The sequence below is a fragment of the Trematomus bernacchii genome, unplaced genomic scaffold, assembly GCF_902827165.1.
Source record: "Trematomus bernacchii unplaced genomic scaffold, fTreBer1.1, whole genome shotgun sequence".
Classification (NCBI taxonomy): domain Eukaryota; kingdom Metazoa; phylum Chordata; class Actinopteri; order Perciformes; family Nototheniidae; genus Trematomus; species Trematomus bernacchii.
The window spans coordinates 12,407,080-12,435,078 of record NW_022988043.1 but is presented as its reverse complement, the minus strand read 5'-3'; the positions used below and the strand labels follow the sequence as shown (position 1 = coordinate 12,435,078).

Here is a 27,999-nt window from a genome sequence, read left to right as displayed (position 1 = left end):
CGTGAAAATCGCTTCAAATGTTATACTTGTGAGAAAAGGTTCACCCAGAAGTCAAACAAAAGTGATTCATGCAACTCACTGAACAAGAGTTGGGGAACATGTTGTTTATGTTATTGTTTCCCTTGTTAGTTATTGTGGGAGATTGGGACAATGTATTTTTGAATGTGAATCCAGTAGGTGGTGGTAATGTAACTTTATCAGTGCAGACCGCCTCCCTAAACCAACGAAGAAGAACATTCCACCGGAAGTTGTGTAGTTCATGCCAACGAGAAAAGTTGGTTTGGCTTATTTTGTCTCTTGATACATCCTTTCACACAGTAGAAATGGCTGCAGTTGAGAAACTGAGAAGTGTTATCAACGAGCGACTAGCTGCAGCTGCCGATGAAATATTTGGAGTTTTTGCTCAAGCTTTATCAGCATACGAGGAGGAGATTTGTCGTCAGCGCAGATTATTGGATACCGTCTTGAATCCTCAGATAAAGCTGCACAGAACAGGTGTGCAACAAACAATGAAATACTTTATTATTTCCTATCAAGTACTTACACATTATCAAGCAATCTGAATGGGATTCATTATGGTTAACGCCTCTCGTTAGCTATATTTTGTGAGGGTGTACTCTTCAAATGTATTATTTTTCTTGCTAGCAGCAACTAAGTATATTTACCCATATAATATTGAGGGGGGACTTATTCTTCCATTAAGTATTTCCATGTTCTGCTAATTTCTGCATGAGATATTTAATTATTATATATATTCAAGAAATCAGCTGTAAATAAACAATCAAATAGAATAGAAGGACTACTTGACCAGTTAAGACATTACATGTTGAATTGATTGCTAAATACTGCATCCTATTGTGTTGATAGAACCACATTCTGTTTATTAATTCATGATCAGATCTCAAACAACAAACACACAGCACAGCGGTTAAAATACACATTGTTAAAACATGTTATATTTTTTTAAAAAGTGGGTGGACGCATGCTTTTTAAATAAACTCTGTTCATGCTTTATGCATTTCTATTGTCTTGTTTGTTGTTGTCTTGATATTGTGATATTGATCTTAACACCATTGCCCAGCATTGAATGCAATTTGCTTCCCTAACACCACACTAACAGTACTTTGTTTATTTTCTGTCCCTCCAGAGCTCCCTCAGCAACATGTCTGTAATGAGGATGAGGTTCTCAGTGACCAGCAGCTCTGTAGTCAGGAAAGGAACTCCAGTCTGGACCAAGAGGACCTAGAGCCTCCACAGATTAAAGAGGAACAGGAGGAACTTTGCACCAGTCGGGAGGAAGAGCAGCTTGAACTAAAGCAGGAGACAGATGTCTTCATGGTGACTCTTACTGATGAGGAGAGTGTGCACAGCGGACGGACCTGTGCAAAAGAGTCTGTAGGCAAGCCCCAGATAAAGCTGCACAAAACAGGTGTGTAACAAACAATAAAATACTTTCTTATTCTGTGTGACTGGCGAAGCCACACACAGTATAGTGTGCAACCGCATTCCACTATAGTTCTTCGGTTTCTTTATTCTTCTTCAACTTCTTCTTCTTCTTCTTCTTATTTCACCCCATTTTCTGCCGTCGAATAACTTCAGCCTACTTTCAGCTACAGAAACCATTAAAATATCAAAATATTCAGCATATGATGGGAAACTTTAAAACATTTCAAAACTTTAAATTTTTTTTTAAAATATTCAGCTTTTTAAAACTCCTTTTTTAATATGTAACTCAATGGGAGAACCCTTCAAATTCTCTTTTACCTACACCTTGTGAAAAATGCTACTCCTTCCACATACTTTCAGCTAGAGACTTCATTCCAACTTGAACAAATGGTCACAATACATTCACCTATTAAGCCTGTGTTCAGATTTTTGATATCTTCTACAGTTTTTGACTTATCAATGTTGAAGTTTTGGTACATTTTCAGGCTGTTTTAGATTTTTTTTAATGGGTGTCTATGGGACGACTCTTCAAATCCTCTTTTGCCTTCACCGTGTGCAAAATACTACTCCTTCCACATACTTTCAGCTAGAGACTCCATTTGAACTTTAAAACGGTCACAAGACATTCAGCTATTAAGTAGGGCTATCAAGTTAACGCGTTAATAACGCGTTAACGCAAAAAAAATTAACGCCACTAATTATTTTAACGCGATTAACGTATGTGCATTTTTTGTCCTCGGCCGCCCCGTAGTTTCAGAGCGCATCGAGTTTAAAATACCATCTATAAGCTGATGCTGACAGCCGCTTGTGGCAGACCACACTTCCACGCTCACCGGCAGGCCCGGACTGGCCATCGGGAGGACCGGGAGGGTGTGTGTATGTGTCGCGTGAGCGAGGCACACCTTACGTGTTGTTGTTGTTGTTAGCATCTGGTGCTAGCTAGCTGCGCTAACGGATATAAGGAGCTGTTTCAAAGAAAACAGAGGAGCGACATTTCGCCGACAACTGCGCCGAGCACTTGACTTTATGCAGGTAGCCAGACAGTGGGACATTGTACGAAAAGTCAGCACGGATAGTGTGCGCAACATGATTGCAGCGTCCAAGCAGCTTCCGTTCGAGCATATATGCCTTGAGCTGCACATAGCTCCAACGATCCATCACAGTGTCTCCACATTCACATTCACACACACACACACACACACACACACATACACATACACATACACATACACACACACACTTTGTACTGTATGAGAGAGGTTCCAGGTTGAATTGGGGAGGTTTTTGACTTCTCAATGTTTAAGTTTTGGTACATTTTCAGTCCGTTTTAGATTTTATAATGGGTGTCTATTGGACAGACTCTTCAGAGCTAGAGTGTGTGACATCATCACTTAGAGTGTAGAGGGTCTTAAAAATCTTCGGAAAAAATATTTTAAAACTGCTCTCACACCCAAAATATACATTCCATTCAAAAGATTTCAGGAGCATTATTAGTTTGTCCTGCTCAATTGCCTTCATCATATCAAACGGACCCACCATTCTGGCCCAAAAGTGATCTGAGTGACAAAGTCCACCTAGCTCCCAATAGACTCCCATGTTAAATTTGTCCAGATCTTTATTCAGACCAGAAAGAAGTAAACTTTAGACAAACTGCTGCCATCTCCACATTTTACTCACAAAACTAGATCAGTTCATCAGGGCTCCCTGATGCTCCTGGTCAGGTCATTAAGTTATAAACACAAAAGAGAGTGTCAACAACATCTCAGCAGTCATGACACGTCACATAAACAGGTCTCTGTTTTTAGAGAAGATGAGAAAAATAAAAAACAAGAGAAGAGAGGAAACCGAGGAGAAAGTCACTTAGCTGCACCATCGTAGTGGATCAACATGCTACCATTAGCAGCAGCCTCATCTCTGGGGATGTTCGTCACCCAGGAGAGCTTGAGGTGGACATGAAGATTGCCTCCGCGTCTTTGTGGGTAGAGAAGCGTTGTTGTGTGCCATCAACAACAACGCAGAGGGTGCACGGGTAGAGGAGAAAGTACTTCAAGTTGAGTTCACGGAGCTTGCGTTTAACTGGATCGAAGCTCCGGCGTCTTCTGGTAAGCTCGGGACTGAAATCGGGATATATGCTGATGTGTTTCCCGTTGTACTCCAGAGACCTTTTCTCCCTGGCAAGACGAAGGATTTTCACTTTGTCCTGGAAGTTCAGCAGCTCGATCATGATGGCTCGCGGGCTGGCACAGGAGTTTTGCCTGGCAGTCGGTGAGTGGTGTGCCCTCTCAATGATCGGCAGGGTAGGGAAGGCGTCCGGCCCCAGGAGCTGCGGGTTGAGCCGAGACATGAAGCCGATAATGTCACTACCTTCAGCGGACTCCTGGATTCCTACGAAGCGAAGGTTAGAACGTCGGCTCCGGTTCTCCAAGTCTTCAACTTTAGACATTAGGAAGGAGTTGTCTTTCTCAAGCTGCTTGACTCGAGCGACACACTCCTGTACATTGTCCTCATTAGCCCCGACACGCTGTTCTAACAAATTGACCTGAGGCCTGTACTACGAAGCTGGATTTTCGCTTAGCCGGCTAAATTCAGGGAAATCTCGGGCTTTCCGGTCCTACGACGCTGGTTCTCTTTTTAGCAGGCTAGATTTCCATGGTAACTTATGCTGAGCGGCAAACCTGCTCCGGAGCAGGTTAGGTGGCAGGCTAAGAGATCAACTCAGTGAAAGCACCGCCTGCTGACCAATCAGAGCTCCGTGTGCGGAGTTTAAAGCGATCAATTCATATTACAGGAGAGAGGAAATACAGAAAAACTGCCGTTGCAGGAAAGACAGCCGGCCAAAATCAACTGACTGTGTGAACGTGAAAATGAATAGAATATCCCCTCCCATCTTCAGAGCAATCTGACTATTATAATATTAGCGTTAAGAAAGCTTACTTAAATATCTGCCACGACATAAGTAACCGGATCAGAGTAACATTAAGTACAGTCCGCGGCACTGTGAGTGCAGACGTCGATGTGTGCCATTATCATTCATATCATATCACATCATAATGTATCATATATTTCCTTATCTGAGTCAGCTGAGCCGTATCTGGCCGTGCAACACTCAGTGTCACATACTGTATGCAGAAGTATTATTTTAAGCAACACATTAAATTGACGAAACACTCGAGTCAAATTCTCCTAATTAAAGTCAGATCCACTCGTGTCTTGGATGGGGCAGTGATTTCATAAACCTGTTAATGTACGCATTCAAACACTTTTTCTTTTACCAGCTGTATTCACCTTGCAGGTGCAGCTATGTGGCTTTTATCCTGGATAAAGTGTTTAAGACATGGATGTTTAAAGTTTAACTTCTTCATATTTGACTAATATTAAAGTTCACTTTTCATTCAGGAAGTATGACGCTGCGCTGTCAGTACGGTTGTCCGTGTTTGAGATTGGTCGAATGCTCCAAATACCACCCCTTTCATGTGAACGCGCACCTAACTAGATAGGACACTGCTGGCTTGAGCGATCCACTTGATAACCGGCGTCGTAGTACAGCTTAGCGCCAGCGCGTATGTTTTGGCTTAGGCCAACCGGCTAACTCCAACATATCCAGGTTAAGTTGAACCAGCTTCGTAGTACAGGCCTCTGGTCTCCCAAACTAGACAGGGAATTGTGTATCCTGCTCAAGCTACTTTGAATGGGATCCATTTTTGAGTCAATGTGAGTCAGCATGTCGGTCTTGATCTGCTGAATCGCGTCACAAAGTTTGCAGAGACATGTTTCCCTCCATAGTTGCAAATGCAAAAAAATACACTAATCCAGAGACCGTAATGAGCCGCTTTACTATGTACTTAAGTTCTTCAAATGTTCATGAGTTCAGATCATGTGGATCAATGACATATAAGCTTTAAAGAGCTAATTTAACAGCGACAGACAGACGAGCTTGAGATGCGCTTACTCGCGCTGCGACCATCTTGAGAGTAGTAACAGACTAGCCTGTATAGCATTAAAGTTCAAGAAAGGATGGTTTGCGGGGAAAAAAACGGTCTTTTCTTTAATTCCTGTATGTTTTCATATCGCTATATATATCGCAGGGGGGGAAAAAATCGCAATGTCAGTTTTTCCAATATCGTGCAGCCCTAGCTTGAGCGATACTTTTGCGAAGGTATTTAAGTTTTTTTTTGTTGCAGTGTAGAGTACTGGAGTTAACTGGTTTCGGGGTTGTTGTTTTTTAGTTTTTTTTTAGGGTGAGTTAACGTAAATAAATTACGCTGGAGTTTGACCTAGAGGATTTTGTTAGTGATCCGACTCGGGGCGAGTTGGACACATGTAGTAAACAACAACTTGAACTAATCGCAGACAGGTTTGACGTTCCGATTAGTAAACACAGCAATAAACAGATCATTTAAGGAACAGCTGTTGGCTGCACTGGTAGATCAGGGGTTGTTGTCGGAGGAAGTGGGCGTTGCTTCTTTTCCCAAAGACGAGGAGACAGTGGTCTCTCAGAAAGTGAGGGAGCTTGAGCTAGAGATGCGCAAGTTAATGATAAAAGAGAAAGAAATTGACTGTAACCTCGAAATAAGGAAGCTTGAGGAGGAGACCAAGCGTATTCTACGTTAGAAGGAGCTGGAACTGGCGACATTGTCGCACCAGGCTAAGCAGTTGTCGTCTGCGCAATCGCTTGATTTTGATGTGGGTAAATATATTCGGTTTATCCCGGTTTTTCATGATTTTACATTGATACGTATTTTATTATTTTCGAACGTGTTGCGACAACTTTGAAATGGCCTGGGAACATGTGGACCGTTATGCTGCAGTGCGTACTCACGGGTAAAGCACAGGAGGTGTATGCTGCATTATCTCATGAGATTAGCCTGGATTATGAGCAGGTCAAAGCTGCAATACTACGCGCCTATGAGTTTGTGCCAGAGGCATATCGCCAAAGATTTCGTAGTTTTAAAAAACATGATTCTCAAGCCTATGTGGAATTTGCCCGTGAGAAAGAAGTACTATTTGATCGATGGTGCTCGTCAAAAGGGGTAAAATCTTTAGAGGACCTGAAAACATTGGTACTTATGGAAGAGTTTAAAAACGGTTTACCTGAAAGAGTAGCCACATACCTTAATGAGCAAAAACCTGTGAAACTGTCTGATGCTGCGGTTTTGGCTGACGAGTATGTTCTTACTCACAAGTCTGTTTACAGTGAGAGGTATAGGGCGCAGGCCCGGGTTGGTGACAACAAAGTCAGGGAAAGCCCAGGTTCCACTAACGTGCCATTGCAGGCCAGTATGTCAGGAAGTGCGGAGGAAAAGCCGAGAGATGTGAATTGGGGAACTAAGGATAGCCCAGTGTGTTTCTTCTGCAAGAAAAAAGGTCATATTGTTGCCAATTCTTATGCTTTAAGCGATGAGAAGAAGCCTGTAAAGTCATTCGCCTTTGTGAAAACTTCTAAAAACCAGAACCTCCCAAGTCAGAACTGGACGTTTTTGCTCCATTTCTCATGGGGGGAGTGGTGTCTTTACCTGGGAAGAGCATCAGGGTTCCAGTAACCATTTTGAGGGATACAGCAGCGTCACAATCTTTTATCGTGAGTGGTCTGTTGCCCCTCTCGGAGGAGTCTGCTGTGGATTCCGGTGTTCGTGATCTGACTTCACCTTGAGTCAGATCTAGTCACAGGTCCAGTTATTGTAGGGGTTCGGCCATGTTTTCCCATTGAGGGGGTAGATCTGATCTTGGGGAATGATTTAGCTGGTGGCAAAGTGCTCGTTAAGCCGGATGTGACTGCGGTTCCTGTGGTGGAGTATCCAGATAAGTTGGTCCGAGAGTACTCTCTAGTATTTTCCGCCGGTGCAGTCACCCGCGCCAAATAAAAATTTAGAGTTGAGGTTAGCGATGATGTTTATCTGTCTGACAGTTTTATGGCTACATAATTAGACATACCAGGCAGTGACCCTCCCCTGTGGCGTGAGGGTGGGAAAGGTGGTATGGTAAGCCTCGGTGCTGTTCCTGTGGCACGTCAGCAGCTGGTGTGTGACCAGAAAGCGGATGCAGAATTGTCGTTGCTGGAGGACGCGGTATCGGAAGGTGTGTCTGGCCCTCGGGGGTACTTTGTTAAAGACTGGGTGCTCATGCGTAAATGGACACCGCTCGTTGCATCACCAGGTGATGACTGCAGGGTGCGTACGGGTGCTGGAAATCCTTGAAAATGCTTGAAATTGTACGAGGTGTTTTCAAGGTTTGAAAAGTGCTTGAATTTTGGGAATGGTGCTTGAATTTGGGATAAAGTGCTTGAAATTGTAAATGCTTTACTTCGCTTTTTAGATTAAAAGAAAATAAAGAAGTCGGAGCGCGCTTAATTGCTTCGCTTTTACATAAAACAGCTCCGCTCGGGCCTTCCCGCGCTTTGCGCGTGACCGGCAAGTGTTTTTGTTACGCGTGTGACCTGGGCATTCTGATGAGAGTGATAGATGACAGTATGCCAGGAGGTTGCCGTTTCAACGAGCGTTGGCTAGCAGAAGACAAATACAAGCCATGGCTAAGACGAGGGTCAAGCGAAGCCCAAGAGTAGCCTCCTGCAAAGTGTGCAACAATAACGATGCGAGAGTCTGCGCTGACGAGCCACACACCACACGAAAGGTACGCCATAGGAGAGCATTTTAGATTAGGCTATCGTTGCATGTAAAATACATGACACTTTTCTCTGTGCGCGGCAAAACAAGCTCGCCAAAATGGCTTCACTAGTCTGGCAGTATTTTAAGTGTCCGAAAATGACAATAAAATAGCGGTATGCAACGTGTGTGAAGCAGAAATCCTGCAGCTCCACCCGCTGTGACGGACCGGTGAGCGGAGCAGAACACACATTAAGAGTTAGACCTAACACACTTAGCTATTTTATCTACCTCTGGAACTAGCTAAACTAGTTATAAATATATTTATTCTTCACTGTCGGGTCGCTCATTACTGGATCAGTGAGCTGCAGGAGATACTGACGGGCTGTCAGGAGAGAGAGAGAGGAAAAGAGAGGAAAAGAGAGCGGTATCGGCCGATACTGATTCCGGCGATCGGCCCCAAAATTGGCGATCGGAGCATCCCTAATAATTGTATATGATATGTTTTATAATGATTGATCATTAAAGTGTTATCAAAGCTGGTAAAGTTGCAGCTAGTTTGAATGACTTTGTATACACAGAGTAGCTTGTGAATTTACTCCAGGTGGAACTAAAGTCTGATTTAACACTTGATTATATTTCACATCATTCATCCACATCTGTAAAGTAACTAAAGGTATTAAATACATGTAGTGGAGTCAAAGTACACCATTTACCTCTGACTTGTGTTTACTGCCAACCTAAAAGTACCTCAAAAATAGTAATCAATAATATATTGAAAAGTTATTTGGCTGATTGTTTTATATTGGCTCAGCCAGGTTATATGGGATGCCCAGTCTACGTACAGATGGGTCACTCATTTTGAAATATTAAACTTAGTTTTCTTTTCTAACATTTTTAATTTTTCATCCTCATGTAGAATGCTATTATGAAACACACATTTGGTTGTTTATAGCATAAAGAACATCTGATTTAATGTGAGGTAGGGAAATAATCATTTGAGTATAAGTATGTGTATATAAATATGTAATTTACAACAGCTGTAAGATGCTTGAAAAGCTTGAAAATGCACCTTGAAAATGCTTGAAAAGTGCTTGAATTTGACTTTGGAAAAGGTGTAAGAACCCTGTGACTGGAGTGTGATAACGCAGGTGGTGGTCCCTTTGAAATATCGCTGTGACATCTTAAGTTTGGCTCATGATCATCAGCTTGCTGGCCACCTTGGTATTAATAAAACTTACGACACATGGGTGTTGCGCCACTTCTTCTGTCCTGGTCTGAAGAAGGATGTGGTGCGTTATTGTAAGATGTTCCATGTGTGCCAGGTTGCAGGGAAGCCGAACCAAACGGTCCCGCCTGGTCCGTTGTATCCCATCCCGGACGAGTCCCCATATGTTACAGCCACAGCTTCTACACAGCTGTTGTGGCTCGCGCTGAGACCCGCAACATGAATATTGAGTCTCATCTAGCACACTTGCCTGATGTGCAGCGTGCAGATGTAGTTTAACTGATAGTTTCTAACAGACAACTGTTTTCTGACGTACCTTCCTGTACAACCATTCTGGAGCACGATATTGATATAGGTGACTCACCGCCGATTAAATAACACGCATATCGTGTAAACCCTGATAAACGCCGTCGATTTAAGAAGGAGGTTGATTACATGCTTGAAAACGGGATTGCTGAGCCCGGTTCGAGCCCATGGAGTTCTCCTTGCTTACTTGTTGATAAGTCCGATCGGTTTTGTACAGACTTCCGGAAGGTAAACAGCGTGATGAAACCCGACAGTTATCCTTTTCCCAGGATGGAAGATTGTGTTGACCGGGTTGGCAGTGCCTTGTTTGTCACAAAGATAGACTTGCTGAAAGGATATTGGCAAGTTCCGCTAACTGACCGCGCTAAGGAAATTTCAGCATTTGTAACGCCAGATGATTTTTTACAGTACACTTTCGTGGCGTTCGGGATGCGCCATGCGCCTGCAACTTTTCAACGGCTGGTTAATATTGTGCTGTCTGGTCTGTCAGGATACTTAGATGACATTGTTGTCACATGGAGCAGTTGGGGGAGGTGTTCGAGCAGTTGCGAAGGGCGAACTAACCTAGCAAAATGTGACTTTGGTCAAGCAACAGTGGTCTATCTAGGGAAGGTGGTTGGCAACGGGGAAGTGCGTCCGGTCCAGTCCAAGGTGGAGGCAATCCTGGCATTCCCTGCTCCGGGTTCCAGACGTGACCTGCGCTGCTTCCTTGGGATGACTGGGTACTACAGAGGTTTTTGTAAAAACTTCTCAGCTGTTGCTGCACCTCTAACTAATCTGTTAAGCCCGAAAGTTCCATTTGTGTGGTCTGAGCGCTGTCAACATGCTTTCCAGCAAATTAAAACTCTGATAACTGATGCTCCTGCGCTTGTAGCGCCAAACTTTGAGCCGGAGCTGTCTTGCTGCAGGATAGTGATGATGGAGTGGAGCACCCTGTGTCATACTTCTCCAAAAAGTTCAATTACCACCAGCGGATGTATTCCACCATCGAAAAGGAGGCACTCGCTATGGTTCTGGCTTTGAATCACTTTATGGGTCATCAAACATTCCTGTGACTATTCTTACTGATCACAATCCCCTCATGTTTTTGCAGAGGATGCATAACACAAATCAAAGGTTGATGCAGTGGAGTATTTTCATGCAAGCCTTCAATGTTGAGGTTAAACACATTTGTGGCAAAGACAATGTGTTGGCCGATGCATTGTCGCGCTTATAGATACTGTAGCGGTTGATGCAAGTGTTTATTTTTGTGGTATTTGCCTATTCTGTGTGTGGCCCTGGGTGGTCGTAAAAGACAAACGTAGTCGTGAGCGCGTCTGTCAACTCAAAATTGATTGTTGTGATTATTTTGTTAAAAGAACAAAAATAAGAAATCACTAACTCGGGGTGGTGGTGTTACGTGCTCCCCTCCTTGTCTTCTTTCTCTCTCCCTTTCTGACGCTGGAAAACACTCTCTTCTGAAGACCCCATTGTGTAGTTGGGCTTGAGCGATACTGTCTCTTTTGGTCTTGATTATTTTTAGCCTGGAGGAACTGGTAGTCCAGTTTTCGCGGCTTTCTTTATTTCCTTAGGGTATACGCCTGACTTTTAGTTAGGGGGGGGGGGCTCTGGGTCCTACGGCCCATGGTGTGGCTGGCTCGGACTCCCTCCATCCTTTTGTTCTTTTTGGCCAGTCCTCCAGACCTTTTTCATTTCTAGATTGGCTTGTTGTAAGAAGACGGCTCAATAAAAATAAATGGTCGATACTAATTATACTGGTTGTTGCGTCTATTTTCATGTTTACGAGCCACTACAGCTGTGTAGAAGCTGTGGCCGTAACAGACCCTAAACAGTATGCTAATGTTTTAAATTACAGTACACAATAGTATTTTTGGGAAATTGGCCGTAATATTTCGGCTGGATAAGAAACGTCATTAGGAGAGCAGCTTTTCCAAAGAAGGACGCATTTCGGAGGACATGTGCGGATCAACAAGAAGTTCTGCATCGATCGGGTTGTGCATCTACAAATTCGACGGTGATTAAAAACAATCTTATTTTCCTCGTCAGTAGGCTATATTATTCATTCTAGCATTACCACAAACAATGTTTGAAATCCAACTGATGCTCAGCCAGCAAGCTGTCTAAAGTTAGCTAGGGAGTGTGTGATTTTAAAATGTCACTTATGAGGCTTCTTTGAATAGCTCAAACATTTATATTTCCGTGCATTTCAGAGTCACCGTGTTTTATCAAATGCTAACCGTTTTGGATCATCTGTGAATTTTCTTAAGATTGGTTAGCTGTAACGTTAGCGGTTTTAGCTAGCTAGCTGATATCTTTGCCCCTTGTTAATAGCTGCAAATGCAACGAAAAAACACTAAACAAACTTGATGGTTGGAATTAGGGGTCGACCGATTATCGGCCTGGCCGATTATCGAGGCCGATATTCCGCATTTTACAGATTATCGGTATCAGCCTTTTTTTAAATCAAATTGCCGATACAACTTTGGCTCTGATGCGGCCGTTTCTCTGGCTGCAGTCACCACTGTTCACGAGCAATGTCCCGCCCACAGCGCTATCTGATAGGCTATTACTGAAGTGTCAATCAACACAACAAGATTTTCCGGGCTTCAGCCAGCCAGAGAGGCGGGACCTTCTCAGATTACAGGCAGGTGCGAAGAACGCAGACACAGACAGAGGCAAGCAGCAGCAGTGAGCAGTGTTTCATTATGCATTTGGTTAGTATTAATGCAAATTTTGAATGTTGATGAAATGCAATTGACAATCTGGACTAAGGCTGCAGCCACACGAGGAAGATAACGGTCGTATCTGCTACAGTTCTCTATCAGATAGACGGTTCGGCCACACAAGGCCGACATGGAAACGCATATAACGATAACGGGTCCCAAGGTGGGTAGATATGCGAACGAAACGCTCTGGGGGGGCAAACGGCTCCGTGTTTACGCCTATACGATAATTTCCTGATAACGATGACGCAATAGTGTTTCGAGCCAGGTCCCGGTATCTCGCAGGACAGTGCACCCAGCAGGAGCTTCCAGCTAGATTTGATCGATATGGACATAAACGCGAGTGAAGTCTAATCAGACAGGAGAGGAGACACGCCGCTCCGCCCGCTGTGATGGAGCGATGAGCGGAACAAAACGCACACTTCAAGTTAGATCATCACCCTTAGCTATTTTAATTACCTCTCAAACTACCTAAACTAGTTATAAATATGTTTATTTTTACTGTCGGGTCACTCATTACTGGATCAGCCAGCTGCATGAGACCACGGATACTGACGGGCTGTCAGGAGAGGGGGAGGAAAAGAGAGGCTCCGTCCTCTGTGTATTATTCTTATATTATTATATAGAGTCGTTATTCATTTGTTTTAAAGCTCAATAAATAACAAAGAAGACCATTGACCGGCACTTTTCAAATTTTGTCCGGAAGATTTAAACTTGAACGGACATGCTGACCGGCGAAACCCCACCTCTGCTGCTAAATCCAGCGCGGAGAATAAACAGAAGGGCAGCCATGGCAACCATGCATGCGCCAGAAGTCTTCTTCGCTGCTTTTGGTGTATTTTGTGGCCGAAGTACAGCGCCACTTACAGGCCCGGCATATGTACTACAACGTCTCCAGCGCTTTCGAGCGGTCTCGTGCTGAAGTACAGTGCCACTTACAGGCCTGGCATATGTACTACAGCGTCTCCAGCGCTTTCGAGCGGTCTCATGTGAACGGACACGTTTCTGGTGCCCGTTGCGTGTGGACGGAATACTTTTTTGATAACGATTTCGGTCCGTTTGCGTTATCGTCCTCGTGTGGCTCCAGCCTAAAACTCTTGCAATTGTGTAGGCTCCTTAATGTTTGTCCCGCATTGGCAGCAAACATGTTCCCCTGTCAGGTCTGTAGTCATAATTGTGCCACGATATTGGCTTATTAATTGGTGTAATGATGTCATTCCCTCCTTTTTCCTTTATTCTTTTGCTATATTTTGTCATAAAGAAAAGGGACAGGTTGACACTTGCACTGTGCTGCACTGAAAAAAAGGGAAATCTACTGAGAAAAGTCTGTGTGCTTACTAACTTCCACACCAAGCTGCAAAGACCGACATCGACACCTCGTTTGGATGGCCAGTCCACGCCTTTACTTGAAAAGTTGACCAACTTCCAGTGTCACAGCTCTCTGTCAATCAGATGTATTTGTCTTTTTGACACATTACAATTCTTAAAAATACACTGAATTTAACTTATAAGTGTGTTTTGCCAGATTGCAGTCAGACTTTTCAAAACTTTTCTTTTAAGTGTCACACTTACAGACATGACAAATGTGTGTTCATGCCTAGGTTGTGTGATGTAGTTGAACTAACATGTCATGTTGACTTCTGCAGTGCAAGGTGTGAGAACCTGAAGGCCTTTTACTCTCATTTGAAAATACACATCCAGTGTTTCCCACAGAATTCCCCCCCCCGGCAAGAAAAGCCAAAGGCCCCTTTACCTATTCGGGTATAATATGAATTTAAATAAAATGATTTAGTGACAAACATGGGATACAACATAATCTCACATGGGCGTAAAATAATTACCCGTCATAACGGCTGCCCCGTCTGTCCCGAGTCCATAGAGTTTCTCTGTTGGGAGGCCCTTCTTCAGCATGACATCCTTGATGGCGGTCACGACAGTGTTTGCTTTGCCATCGGCAATAGGGACCAGGTCCACAATTCCTTATCCCTCCTTATCCAGGTATCTGAGAAAAAGCATAGGCAAGTATTTAGTATTCACAGTTCATGACCCAGGATTAATGGGATTCTGACATCAAACCAAATAAATGTTCCCATACCGGACATGCACATGAAGTTGCCTGATAATTGACATTAATTAATTAATTAATCTGTGCTCTCATCGACTTCCAGGCTAATTGCCTGCGATGATTTCATCTCGATGAGAATGGGCTCCTCAACGACTTGTGCTAGGATCTCAAGCATCTCGTCGATGATACAACCTATAATTATTCCTCTGGTCAATCTTGACATAGGGAAAAGGGAGGAAAATAAGGACTTTGTAATTTGGTAAACATTTTCATTAAAGGAGCAGGAGGCGGCCGCCGATTTATGGCAGAATGTTTCATTTCTCATTATATCTTGACAGTAATCGATAGTAATCAAACAAATAAGACGTTTGACACAGAAATGAAAAACATCCGTAGTCTGTGGAAGGGACAGGAGCGAAAACCAAACATCCAATGAATCGCATCACCAAGTTGATTGGAATGGCCTAGCTGTCAAACTGCCGTATGAACACGCATTGTTAATTGGCTTTGGAGGCATTCTGATTGGGGAGGGCATTGTCGAATTCGTTTAAACTATTTCTTTTAAAGTTCAGCCGAAAATCAACAGCCACCTCCTGCTCCTTTAATGTAAAGATTGAATTTAATCTTAAATAATGGCTAGGTGACCTTTTACCTTTCATTTCCTGAAATAGTCACACCCTAGAGGCTCAGCCAAGCTCAAAAGCTTGGGGTAGTTCGTGTGATTACCTCATGCTCCAAAACAATAGTGGGCTCAAAGGAGTTCATCACTGAGATGCCTGTAAATTACAAAATATTAAAATAAATAAGAAAAGTATTACTCAAGTTATATTATTTTATACCTGTTGTTGAAATTGGAACCTACCAGATGCAAGAGATGCCTGACATCTGATGCTGTCCTGATGGTGCTCCGTAGCAATGTGCCGGTCCAAGTAATCTTTTCTAAACGTCACAGCTCCAACCTCAACAAAAGGCCTCTTTGCCCGCCACGTTCTTTCTTAATTGCAGGCTTGTGGTGCCTGCACAGTCGACAGAACATCCCTAAAAAGTAGAGCAATCAGTTATCATATTTGCTAAATAGCCACACATATAACTAATAATTTATTATTTTTTGATATGTATATATTTGTAATCTTTAAATAATATAGGCAAGAAGAAGACGAGAAAGAAAACGAGAAATAAAAACATGTCTGATTATTTATTCATGAATCATAGCACAAATTATGCAGATATTACATTTACCATGCTGTGTGTGTGGTATAGCCATGGCTTAAATGGAGGCATATTCAGCCACTCTGGATCAAATCCAGTGCGTCTGTGCTTGCTGCTTGCTGATGTCTTGTCTACAAGGCACAAAATTACAGAAATGAGGCACAGAAGAATAGAAATGATGCCTCAGAAATCTGGTTTTCTGACCACCTGACCTGCTTCTATATCTCTCTTTGTTTGCTGTCAATCTCACCTGCTGCTTCTGAGCTAGCTGGCTCTGCCACAGCAGCATGTTGGCTGGACCTTCCTAAAGCTCCCTGACCCTCTCTTGCTGCTACACTGTTTGGTTTTGATTGGGGAAAAATCGATCTGTGTGATGATGTTGAAACTGCATGGTTGAAGCCTGGAAATATTTCAAACAAATTAATTGGATAGCTAATCACACTGGTCGGACTGTTCAGCTTTCCCACGTGTGTCCCACCAACGTGTGTTTCTAGCTAGGTACTCTTGCTAATACCTCTGTTCCAGGCTGTCTTTGATCCTCCTCAGGACGAGCCCTTTTCTGCCTCTGAGTCTGAAAATATTTTTCTATATTCATCTGGATTGAGGGAGCAAACATCATTCAGCGTCAGAGTTAAAGAATTAACGTTAGTGCAGTCGGTAGTTGACTAACGTTAGGAGTGCTATAATGTTACACAGCGAGCCTAGCTAGCTACTAGCTAGCTAGGCTCCTTTCATGCTTGCTAGCTAATAACTTATTTGAAGAGCTGGGTTTCTGCGATTTACAGCGGATTTACAGCGGATTTACAGCGGATTTACAGCGTGATACGAACAGAGAGACTAACTTATCAGAGTTAACTTGAATACATCCGTTTTGGACAAATGTATGCATATACCAACCATTCGTGAAGTCTTCTTATTTTCGTGTCCATACAAAGATCTTTCGTGAAGTGATTCTCCGGCTCGCAGCATCTGGTTTCCAACTTCAGAAATGTCTTGCACAAAAGTGCGGGCAGGGCTCAGGGGCCGTTGAGAGCAAAGAGCGCGCAAAGAGGGGCTGAGCGGGTAAATGAGCTGCGCTCTACAATGAAATATATTATCCATAAAAAATGTGATTTATTTGTGGCGGACGATATTTAATTGTGGCGGCCCGCCACAAATGAATCGATGTATGGGAAACACTGACATCAGAGAGGGGAAAACAGTTGCTTGTCCTCATAGGCACTGTGGCAAGAGCTTTACGGAGCTTACACACGGCGGCGTGCGTTGAAGCTTCAACGCTTCTGCCCATTCACTTTGAATGGGGTGACGTCACGCTTCGCCGAACTGCATTGTGGGAGCAAAGCGTAGCTCGCTTCAAAAGTAGAGCAATGTTCTACTTTTGAAGCTTCGACGGGAGCGTCAGCCAATCGAATCATATGCCAGTACAAGCTCTAGCCAATCTAACCGCGTGCTTGTGTGTCCGGGGCGGGAGATTCATGTGATTGGTTGTTGGTCGAGGGTCAGACACACCACCGGCAAGCTTCAACGCACGCCGCCGTGTATAAGCTCCGTTACAGTTGTATCCACATTCACTTCACACATAAGTAGGAAACATAGAAAGTATTTTTGCCAGGAAACTCACAAAAAAAAGGTTCATGGCCACACATAAAACCCCTGCCTTGGGTTCACGCTTCATCCCCAAAAATCTGCAACAACATTTTATGGGTGCAGTGAAAATGATTAATTGGGGGGACACTCTGTCCTCTGAAGATATTGGTGAAAACAGTGATCTGTTTATATCTCAAATTAATGATACAATGTCTTCCTTCTCAAGGAGAGGGTCAGTTAGGGATAGGAAGGAACATAATCTTCCCTGGCTGAATCTACAGTGCAGGAATTTAATGAAATCTAGAGACCAACTATTAAAGCAGAGCTTGAAATCCGGACTATCCACTGACAGACAGAAATTCACTCATGCTCGTAACAAGGTAACACAAACAATAAGACAGGCCAAAGCAAACTTTTTCATCAATATAATTGAAGGTGCGAAAGGTAACGGTAAAAAAGTTTGGCAAATCTTAAATAAACTATTAGGTAAACACAGTGGCGTCGCCTGGCCTGGGCATCCGGGGCTTTAGCCCCGAATGTTTTTTCTGTAGCCCCGGACAATTCTCCCTCAATAATATAATACATTAACCGTGCTTTACGTGAACCTCATCATGACACGAGAGGACGGCAGCACTGTAATTTCCCGTGTTCAGTGAATGCAGAGGCATGACACCAGACCAATCAGAGAGTTGCATGGAAATAAACGTGTGCTTGTGTCATTCAAGCTCGGCTCTGTGTGTGTGTGCCAATAGCGCATTTATGGCGCGTTTCCACTACAGCGCGGAGCACGGTTTAAGAGGGCTGTGACGTCAGCGGCCCGTTTTTGGTTGCGTTTCCACTTGGCCGGCCGGCGGGTCCTAATTCACAGTTTTTCTGGCCTCATAAAATCGTGGTTCTAGGGCCAGAGACAACGAGGCTGAGTCGGGCTGAGTATGCTAAACTAGAGAGAGAATCGCTGGCAAGGGGGCTACAACTACAACAAGATGGACATATTTGACCGTGATTTAATTGTAATACACGTTTCAAAATGATGCCGAAGTAACAACATACTGATACCGGTTAGTAAAAACCATTAATTAATGCTTTGACAAGTCTGCAGACAGACGGCAGGCGAAAAACCTTTTAAAATGCGTGTTTTCTAAACTAAGCTAACGCAGTATATGCTCCGACCGTCCACACTCACAACAACGGCCTATACAGACATAAATAAAGCAGCGACTGTATTCGCCATGACACAGGCAGTCTGTGGTTTGTACTTGTTTAACTTTTGTCTAGTTTCTGAACATATATGAGGAGCTCTGAGTGCTAACAGCTAACGGCTGTGTTGTTTTTCTGGGGTTCTCATTGAAGATGACGTCACGGCTCCGCCTACACTGCGTTACTATAGATACTACCCCAGTTCCTAAACTGTAATGGAAATGCGCCATAAAGTGAGCCAGTCCTAACGAGGCCTAGCCATACCGAGCGAGGCCGTGTAGTGGAAATGCGCCATTAGTGTGATAGAGAGGGAGAGAGGGGGAGGGAGGGACCGGTGCCAGCAGGGACCGGTGCCAGCAGGGACCGTGTTGTTAGCATCTGGTTAGCTAGCTGCACTAACGGACATAAGGAGTTGTTTGTTCCACAACAAGCTGGAGGAGAGTCCTCTCCTCTCAGACTGAGAGACTCAGGTGAGCTAAAGGCTGAGTGTTTAGATACTTAACTTTAGTCTAAGTTATCTCAGTGGGTCTCAAACGGTTTGGTCACAAATTATTCAAAAGATTATTTCCGCGGCACACCTTCATATGATCATTATAGTTATAAAAAAAATAAGAGAATAAAGGAAAAACAGTTATGAAATACTATATGGCAGTAAAACAAGAATAGAGTTTAAAAGGGGAGTGATTAGTAAAATATCCATAAAGAAAAAGTACATCTGTTTACAGTTCTGCTTCATATGGGTGTTGAGAGAGGTATCCATAGATCTCTTAATTTTGCTCTCAAAGTGCACCAGATTGATGCATTTAACTTCAATATTTAAAAAAAAATCTTCCCGGGGGAGCATCCCCCCGGACCCCCCTAGAGGAGGTGAGGTCCGCCCCCCACTCATAAAAAAATACCACTTTACCCCTACCTATATGCCGTGAGCTGATTATCGAGCCTTCATTGTAACAGTCGCGGGTGTACTGTGTGTGTGCGTGTGGGGAGTGTTGCAGTAAAAAATGCCACTGTAGTGCCGCCGCCACTGTGGGCTAAGCCCCGAATGTTTTCAGGTCCAGGCGACGCCCCTGGGTAAACATACCAAACAGGAAAATAATGTACTAGAATTAAAAATCAATGATGCCCTGATAAAAGACCCTGCAGTGTTGGCCAACTCTCTAAATTAGTATTTCACAGAGGTGTGGACTCGAGTCACATGACTTGGACTCGAGTCAGACTCGAGTTACCAATTTGATGACTTTGGACTCGACTTGACAAAATCACAAAACACTTGCGACTCGACTTGGACTTGAACACCAATGACTCGGGACTTGACTTGGACTTGAGCCTTCTGACTTGAGGTGACTTGATAATTTAATTCAGGGGTCTCCAACACGCCGATCGCGAGATGCCGCTTGAAGAGCAGACTCCCGTCGGGGAGAGCAGAATCTTCAGCCGCTGCAACTCTTGCTGAGAATCCATGCAGGCAGGGGCGGGACTTTATTTTGCTGAGCCACCATGCGGCCAATCATATGCGAGGACACACTAGGATCATACCATTATGTGAAAGAAGGGTGGGGGGCAGACGCTCCAAAGACAGCAGGTGTAGTGGTACAGGCCAGATACACAGAGCGACGGGGAGACGGGGAGCCGGATTTAAATGCAAGCGCGTCGGAAGAAGTCAAGAAATTTGCGAAAACCGAAAAAAGGAGCAGCTTCTGGCTGCATTTCAATGATATTGGAGAAAGCAAAGCTGAGTGCAGGATTTGTAAAATGAAAATAACCTTCAGAGCAGGGTTTTTTTTTTGGTAACCACTCAGGATTTATTGCCAGAGGTGGGAGAAGTTCAGATCTTGTACTTGAGTAACAGTACCAGAGTGTAGGAATACTTGGTTACAATAAAAGATCCTGCATTCAAAATGTTACAAGTAAAAGTACAAAAGTATTAGCATCAAAATACAGTTAAAGTACCACCTGCAGAGAGATCTAGATTCAGGTGTTCTTTTCCCCATAGAGAGGCCTCACTGCACATTATCCCTTGCATAAAGATAGATTGTGGGTCCCTTATAACATGCTGTACACAGTGGAAATAAACATTCTGGTCACCTCAACATCAGGGATCTTATACATTAAACTCCTTCTGAATCAAACCGTCACGGTAACCTTACCTTACTGATCCCTCTTACAATAGAAGAAAAACACGTTACTTTACCAGCAGAGAGATAATGGATTATTAAATTATTAATGTGACTAATAAAGAGCAGTTTGATTATTAAGTATTATTCTGTTGATCGATGTCATTACATTTGTTGAAAAGCACATAAGGACTTGTTTAAGACTCGTTTTGTCAAAGTTTAGGACTTGGACTTGACTTGAACTTTCCCATCCTGACTTGAGACTTGACTTGGACTTGAGCGCAAAGACTTGAGACTTGACTCGGACTTGAGCGCAAAGACTTGAGACTTGACTCGGACTTGCAAAACAATGACTTGGTCCCACCTCTGGTATTTCATAAATAGTGCTCTGGACATTACAAAGCTCTTCCCGCCATCTGAGGTCTCACCTAGCCCGACTGTGGATACACACCCCGTTTTTGACCTGGAGGAAATCACAGAGGTTGAGGTAAAACATATAATCTTAGGGTTAAGAGGTTCTAAGGCTAGGGATGCAGATGATTTAGACACCAACTTTATAAAAACACATATCGACGGTCTAATACAACCAATTACTATGTTAGTAAATCAATCTATCAGCATGAGGGAAGTTCCATCATCCTGGAATAAGGCAATAATGTCCAATTACAGACCAATCAGCATCCTCCCCTGTGTCTCTAATGGCGCAGTTCCACTGCAGCGCGGAGCTCGCTTTAAGCGTGCCGTGTCGTGCCGTCCCCTTTTTTGGTTGTGCTTCCACTAGGCCAATTACCGGCGCGGCACGGCGCGGGGCCACTTTTTCACCTCTTTTCTGGCCCTAGAAAATTGTGGTTCTATCGGGGCCAACAAACAGGGCTGAGTCGGGCTGAGTATGCTAAACTAGAGAGAGGAGCGCTGGCAAGAGGGCTAGAACTACAACAAGATGGACATATTTGACCGTGATTTAATTGTAATACACGTTTCAAAATGATGCCGAAGTAACAACATACTGATACCGGTTAGTAAAAACCATGAATTAATGCTTTGTCAAGTCTGCAGACAGACGGCAGGCGAAAAACCTTTTAAAATTCGTGTTTTTCTAGATGGAGATTGGCTAAGCTAACGCAGTATATGCCCCGACCGTCCACACTCACAACAACGGCCTATACAGACATAAATAAAGCAGCGACTGTATTCACCATGACACAGGCAGTCTGTGGTGTGTACTTGTTTAACTTTTGTCGAGTTTCTGAACATATATAAGGAGCTGTGAGCTCTGAGTGCTAACAGCTAACGGCTGTGTTGTGTTTCTGGATTTCTCATTGAAGATGACGTCACGGCTCCGCCTACACTGCGTTACTATAGTAACTACCCCAGTTCCTAAACTGTAATGGAAGCGCAGCATGAAGTGAGTCGGCCCTGTTAAGGCCCAACGCGGCCAAGCCGTACCGAGTGTGGCCGAGGCCGACCGTGTAGTGGAAATGCGCCATTAGGTAGCTGAGAAATCTAATCAAAAAACTAATCACCAAACATTTAGACAAAGGTTTTGCTCCACTCCACCCAATGCAGTTTGGTTTTCGTGCTCACCACTCCACTGAGACAGCTAATAGTGTCTTTGTGGAAAAGGTTAAATGTATGTTGGACACGAGCCCATATGTAGGTGCTGTCTTCCTTGATCTCAGGAAGGCTTTTGACACAGTTGACCACCAAGTGCTCCTTACAAAGCTGACGTATTTCAATTTTTCGGCAGATTCAATACAGTGGGTTAAGTCTTACTTATCGAACAGAAAACAGTATGTTTTGGTCAACGGAGTCAAATCCCCCTACCTTGTGAACCCTGTTGGGGTTCCACAAGGTTCCATTCTTGGACCATTACTGTTTTCTCTGTACATTTATGACTTGCCTAATGTATGTCCTGAGTTGAATGTGCAAATGTATGCCGATGATGCGGTCATCTTTGTACATGGGAAAAACACTGAAATGATCTCATCCTGTCTCTCAAATGCTTTGGACAAGGTTCAACACTGGCTGAACAACATTAGCTTACAGTTAAATGCAAAAAAAACAGTATGCATGATGTTCAGTAAACGACCAGTCAAAATCGAAGGATCCAATGTGTTTTTAAACAGAGCAGAAATAGAACTAGTCCCCCAGTTCAAGTATCTTATTGCTGAACAGTATCATGCCATGCGTATTCCTGACAGTGGTGTCTATCGCCTTACACTGATGCAGAGAAGCTACTGTTGTGTTAATCAGGAGGATTACTACCCCTTGCCTGAGTACACTGTCCATGGCACATCAATGATAATTCTTCACCATTCTATCCCTTTATTCTAGAATAATGGCTAACTTGAGTGAAGAAATCAAGGAGATAATCGGCAAGACTTTGCCAAATCTCCCTGAAGAGACCCATTGGCAAATACTTTCTAAACTTCAGAGCTCTGGCTTGGAGTCAAAAGACGATTTGAAATATGTACAGCAGGAAGACATTGTTGATCTGTTACCTGTAATTCAGTGCCGAAAACTCCAGGATGCATTTAAATTAGTAAATGTATGTTTAATTCAGTGTGGCATTTAAGTAGGGATGCACCAAGAGATGCACCAATACTGCAAGTATCTGGTATCAGGCAAATCAGTACTAAAATAGGGTACACGTATAGAGAACTGGTATATAATTTACCCAGAAACATTCTGATACCAGGAGCCACATTGAGTAACATTAACAGTTACCATACAGAGTTTATTTTGTGAAATTATTTTCATAAAAAGGTTTTTCTTCATATTTTATCATATTGTTGTTGCTTATTGTTGTTACTTATTATAGATCAGATCAGTACTTGGTGTTGGACAACACTTTTACAGTTATCAGTTACTACAAAAATGCTCTCACTCTCTGTCTTTAGCACTTAGGTAATTTATAGAGGTCTGGACACAAACTGGTCCTCAACTGATTCACTGATGTAAGTTCTATGCCAAACTGAAAACGTTTTGATCAATCACAGTAGCAAAGCAGATTTATGTCATCTGGGAGTGCCTCAGAGTTAACGTCAATCATGTTGTAATCATGTTGCCAATTCAAAAAGTACGAAAAACTGATTCATGGGGACTGGACACCCTTTTTAACAGTCAAGACCCCACATTTTCCCACCCATATCGGCCAATACCAATACACATTTCTGTAAGAATGTTAGTAAAAATACAGGTGCAAAACATGTTAAGCTTTTCAGACATCCCTAATATAAGATAACTAAGTGTTTTTTAAACATAGACTAAGTTTTTTTGTTTTCTTTAGGTAATTTGAAAGAAACAAGGCCAATCCACATTTTGCCAAATGTCTGCAGTGACACTGTAATAACTTATTAGCGATGTACCCTAAATCTTTCTTTGTTTATTTTGGTTTTTTTTAGAGACGGAGATAGTTACGTTGGATCTGCAAGTTATTCCAACCTCTTCACCACTGAGTAGTGCTTTGTCAGTCTCTGAGTCTCGATCGACATCATCAGGCACTCCTAATTCTAGCCCTTCACAGCTGTTGGCCATTGCATTATTGTCAAGCCAGGCAGGAAACAGAGATTCAAGCAACAGAGCTTCCACATTTCAAGTACTGAAAACATGGCCAGAAACATTCCAGGTCCCTTGGGAACAAATGCCACAAGAAATACGTTCTGCAATTCTAAGCGGCAAGAGACCTAAACCAATGGAGCGACGCCAGATGGTACGAGTACTCGTAGATGAAATGAGGAGGTATGAGGCTAACCCCACTCGCTCACAGTGTCTCACTGTAATTCGAAATATCATCAGGCAGTACCCAAAGAGTTTTGCTGATATGACCGCAGACTGGTCACTTTTGGGTTGCGGTTATACATCACTTCTGATTCAAGTGAAAAACCGCATTGAAAATGTGAACCGTGGCGGAAACTATGCACACCACCGAGCCTCTAGATCCAGTTCTACATACAAGAGGGGGCCAACCGACACTTATGGATGTACAAGATTTCAGCCAGAGCTCCCTCCAGAAGAAACTAATGAGACTGTGGAGCAGAACCGCCAAAGACTGGTGGAGATTTACAGGCAGGAGGGTGCAGGTGGAGTTGAAAGAGCAGAGGTCAAAAATCAAATGGAGCTCACATTCTGCCTACAACGTCGTCATATAAATGAACTTCCACCACCTGACATTGAAAATATGAGAAGCAAATGGCCTTTTCTTTTCACTCAAATGTGCATATATGCACATTTTGAGTTACTCACAGACATCAATGTGCTTCGTAGCTTGGAACTCAGCATGGTGGAATGTGGGAGAGCCATCAAAGAATACTTCAGGGGAAAACCTACCAACAGAGATGTCAAGGATGTCCTCTCTAATTGTGAAGATAATGAGATGGCACTTTGTGTTGTTCAGCTGCTCATGGCACACTTTGGAGAGGACCTAACAGGGCTTGTCCTTCTTACAAATGTAAGTTTATATTATCTTTCTTGCCCTGTGTTTTACATTTTGATTGCCATATATATCTATTCACAGCAGGTTGACTGAGGATACTTCAGAAGCCCACTTCTTTTACCTCTAGGTTACTGTCACCCAGTGTTTTCTGATTATTGACGTTTGTTTATTTTCCTTCTTAAAAACCATATTAAGTCTCCCGTCTTTGTCTGTTCTCTACAGGTGTCTGCCACCGCAGCTGACGTTGAGACAACCCTCACTCTACCTGCAAGTCCTCGTCTGATACTGCTTGGTATGCATTTCATTGATAGACATGTTATATATCAGATTGGCCATACGCAGATGTTTACGCAAGGTGAGATGCATTCTGATGTTGCTATTACTTTAAGTTTCAGGTGGAACCGGGCAAGTCACTACTGGACGATGGATGATCACCCTTGAGGGCCGTGTCATATCTGAGGGCTTCACACCAACCTTTTTGACGGGACTTGCTGCTGTCTTTGCGATCTACTATATATTCAACCTTCAGTATCAGGAAGAGGCAGCCTGTACTCTGGAATTCATTCAGAGGTAGGACTCCTTTCATTTCCCTGTAATCATTATATATTTTTATTTACAATTAAAATCTTTGAAACCTGAATAACCACAAATCATTACTTTGCACACTTAAAGGGATAGTTTGGATTTTTTTTTACATAAAATGGTATTAGTTGACACAGACATTAACTCAGGCAGGCAGTGAGAAATTTCCCTGCCAGCTGGTCAATTGTCAGGCAAAAATTAATAGCAGAACATGGGGTCAGGTAACAACAAAATGTCAAACCTCAACACAAAAAAAACATGAACCATTCACATGAGAATACAACATATATTGAGTAATTCTGCTGCTTGATGCTCTTATCCAAACTCTCTATATCTTCAAAATATTTTCTTTGTTAATTATGTGTATTACTATTCAGTGGAGCCGATTCCCATATCAAGCCGCCAATAAGCTTGAATAGAGGCGTAATATGTGAACTGGCTCCAGTGCGTAGTAATACACTGGCAATTTTCAACAAATGAAATAGTTCCAAGATATAGAAGGGTCTGATAGGAAAAATCAAGCAGCGGAATTGCACTAAATACCTCATTATGTCGGTACCGGTTAGTAACTCATATCACCTTATGGAATAAAACCCAAACTACCCATTTAAGACGACAAAGTGTTCCTAATAGTTTTCCATTCAGTCTCTGATCTTAACATTTTTCTGATTTCAGGCGCTTCATTGGTATCAACCCAGAGAGAGGAACAAAGGCCATCCGGGGCAAGGTTGTCTGCAAGAAGACGGGTGTGATCGTCCAGAAGAAGTCTGCCACAGTCAACACACACGTCTCCACACTACTGAAGAACCTCCTTGACTTTGAATCGGACTGATGTTGCCACATTATGCCACAAGACACTTTGGTATTACCAGCTTTATAAGCATTGTTATTGTACATTCCCGATTCTAGAGTTATTTTTGATTAATTATTTAGTTTGTTGCTGTTTTACAGTGGCAACACTGGTAAGGAGAGGAACAAGGACCAGCAAGGTGATGGTCATCTTTACCTGAACCAGAAGATTCCTCTTTGTATCAGGACTGTCCACACCCACCCAGAATCTTCCTGAAGTTAAGCATGCACCTACCTCACAGGACTATTTCAAGAGGCAAAACACAAGCCCCACATTTTGCTACTGGTGCATATTTTCTAAATGGTCTTAATGATGCATATTTTCAAAATGTTGCTAATGATGCATATTTTCTAAATGTTCTTACTGATGTATATTTTCTAAATGGTCTTAATGCACATTTAAAAAATGTTCTTACTGATGTATATTTTCAAAATGGTCTTAAAGGTAGGGTAGGTAAGTTTGAGAAACCGGCTCGAGATACACTTTTTGTTATATTCCATGGAATGCTCTTAACATCCCGATAGCAATGAATATCTTAAGTGCTTTGACAAAAAATCCATAAAAAAATGTCATCTGTGGAAGCTGTAATACTGTAAAAAGCACGACCAATCATTTTAGCCGGCTCGGCTAAAATAACTGGATGGCCTACCTCCCTGTCAGCCTTCCATCTGTGCACAAACTTATCTCGTGCCCTCATTGGTCATGTGCGCGTTCGTGTGTGTTGGAGGAGGGGCTCTATAAGGAAGTGGCAGATTTTCTCCGGTTGTGTATTTTCAAATTCTAGCGATCTCGAGCCGGTTTCTCAAACTTACCTACCCTACCTTTAATGCACATTTAAAAAATGTTCTTAATAGTACAGTTTGTTTTCTAAATGTTGCTTATAATGCATTTGTTCAAAAATGTTCTTACTGATGTATATTTTCACAGACAGCAGACAATACAATATTGCAGTAAATTTAGATATTTTAAACTGCTTTTTGAGAGAACATAAACCTCACAGGATTATTTATAGGTTAAACACTTATGTCCTCTGTATTAGTTGCCTTGGTATTCAGCCAAATTGTTTGATCCAAGGTCAAGTTCAAGTTTGGTAAGACAAGTCACATATAACAATAATTTAGAAGAAGTTACAACTGATGTCTCAGGTGTTTTCACATTTGGTAAGGTGCAGTCTCTGACATACAATGTAACAATTTCAGTTTATTGCCATTGTTTCACTTTTAGGCAGTTTAATTTAGCTACTCTACATGTCTTTAGTTTGTTTCTAGGGTTGTCACGATACCAGAAATGTAGTAGTCGATACCAATAGTGAAATTCCACGATTCTCTGTAAATACCACTGTAAAAAACAAAACCAAAACCATAGATAACCATGTACTTCAACATACACTCCTTTTATTACCGTTTGCATACTGGTTTTTGTCAGGAAGTTAAACAGGTCATAATTCCCTCTCTATTATCTATGTTATATTGCTGTGAAAACATCTAATTCAAACAGCTGTATTTATTCAAGTTTCTCCCCAAAAAGTATATTTTACATGATTACGTTTGAACACATGATAACGTTAGAATTTACCTTCGCCCAATACTCATTTTTATTGAACAGAGCCTGAACACATCATAATGTAACTCAATGGTTAACGTTGGCTGTTAGCTCTG

The 27,999-nt window shown here is 42.7% G+C and overlaps 1 protein-coding gene across 3 annotated transcripts; it reads left to right on the top strand.

Moving 5' to 3' along the window:
• LOC117472690 lies at positions 1-26,731 on the top strand. 3 transcript variants are annotated; one of them, XM_034118024.1, is made up of 7 exons: positions 1-495; positions 1,148-1,429; positions 23,879-24,924; positions 25,132-25,201; positions 25,305-25,479; positions 26,167-26,353; positions 26,443-26,731. In XM_034118024.1, the coding sequence occupies exons 1-6, from the start codon at positions 69-71 to the stop codon at positions 26,321-26,323; spliced, it is 2,157 nt and encodes a 718-aa protein (XP_033973915.1). In that variant the 5' UTR covers positions 1-68; the 3' UTR covers positions 26,324-26,353; positions 26,443-26,731. The 3 variants fall into 3 exon arrangements, with proteins under 3 accessions (XP_033973915.1, XP_033973913.1, XP_033973914.1); XM_034118022.1 differs by having other exon boundaries at positions 25,299-25,479; XM_034118023.1 differs by having other exon boundaries at positions 25,299-25,479; positions 26,425-26,731.
• The last annotated feature ends 1,268 nt before the right edge of the window (positions 26,732-27,999 follow it).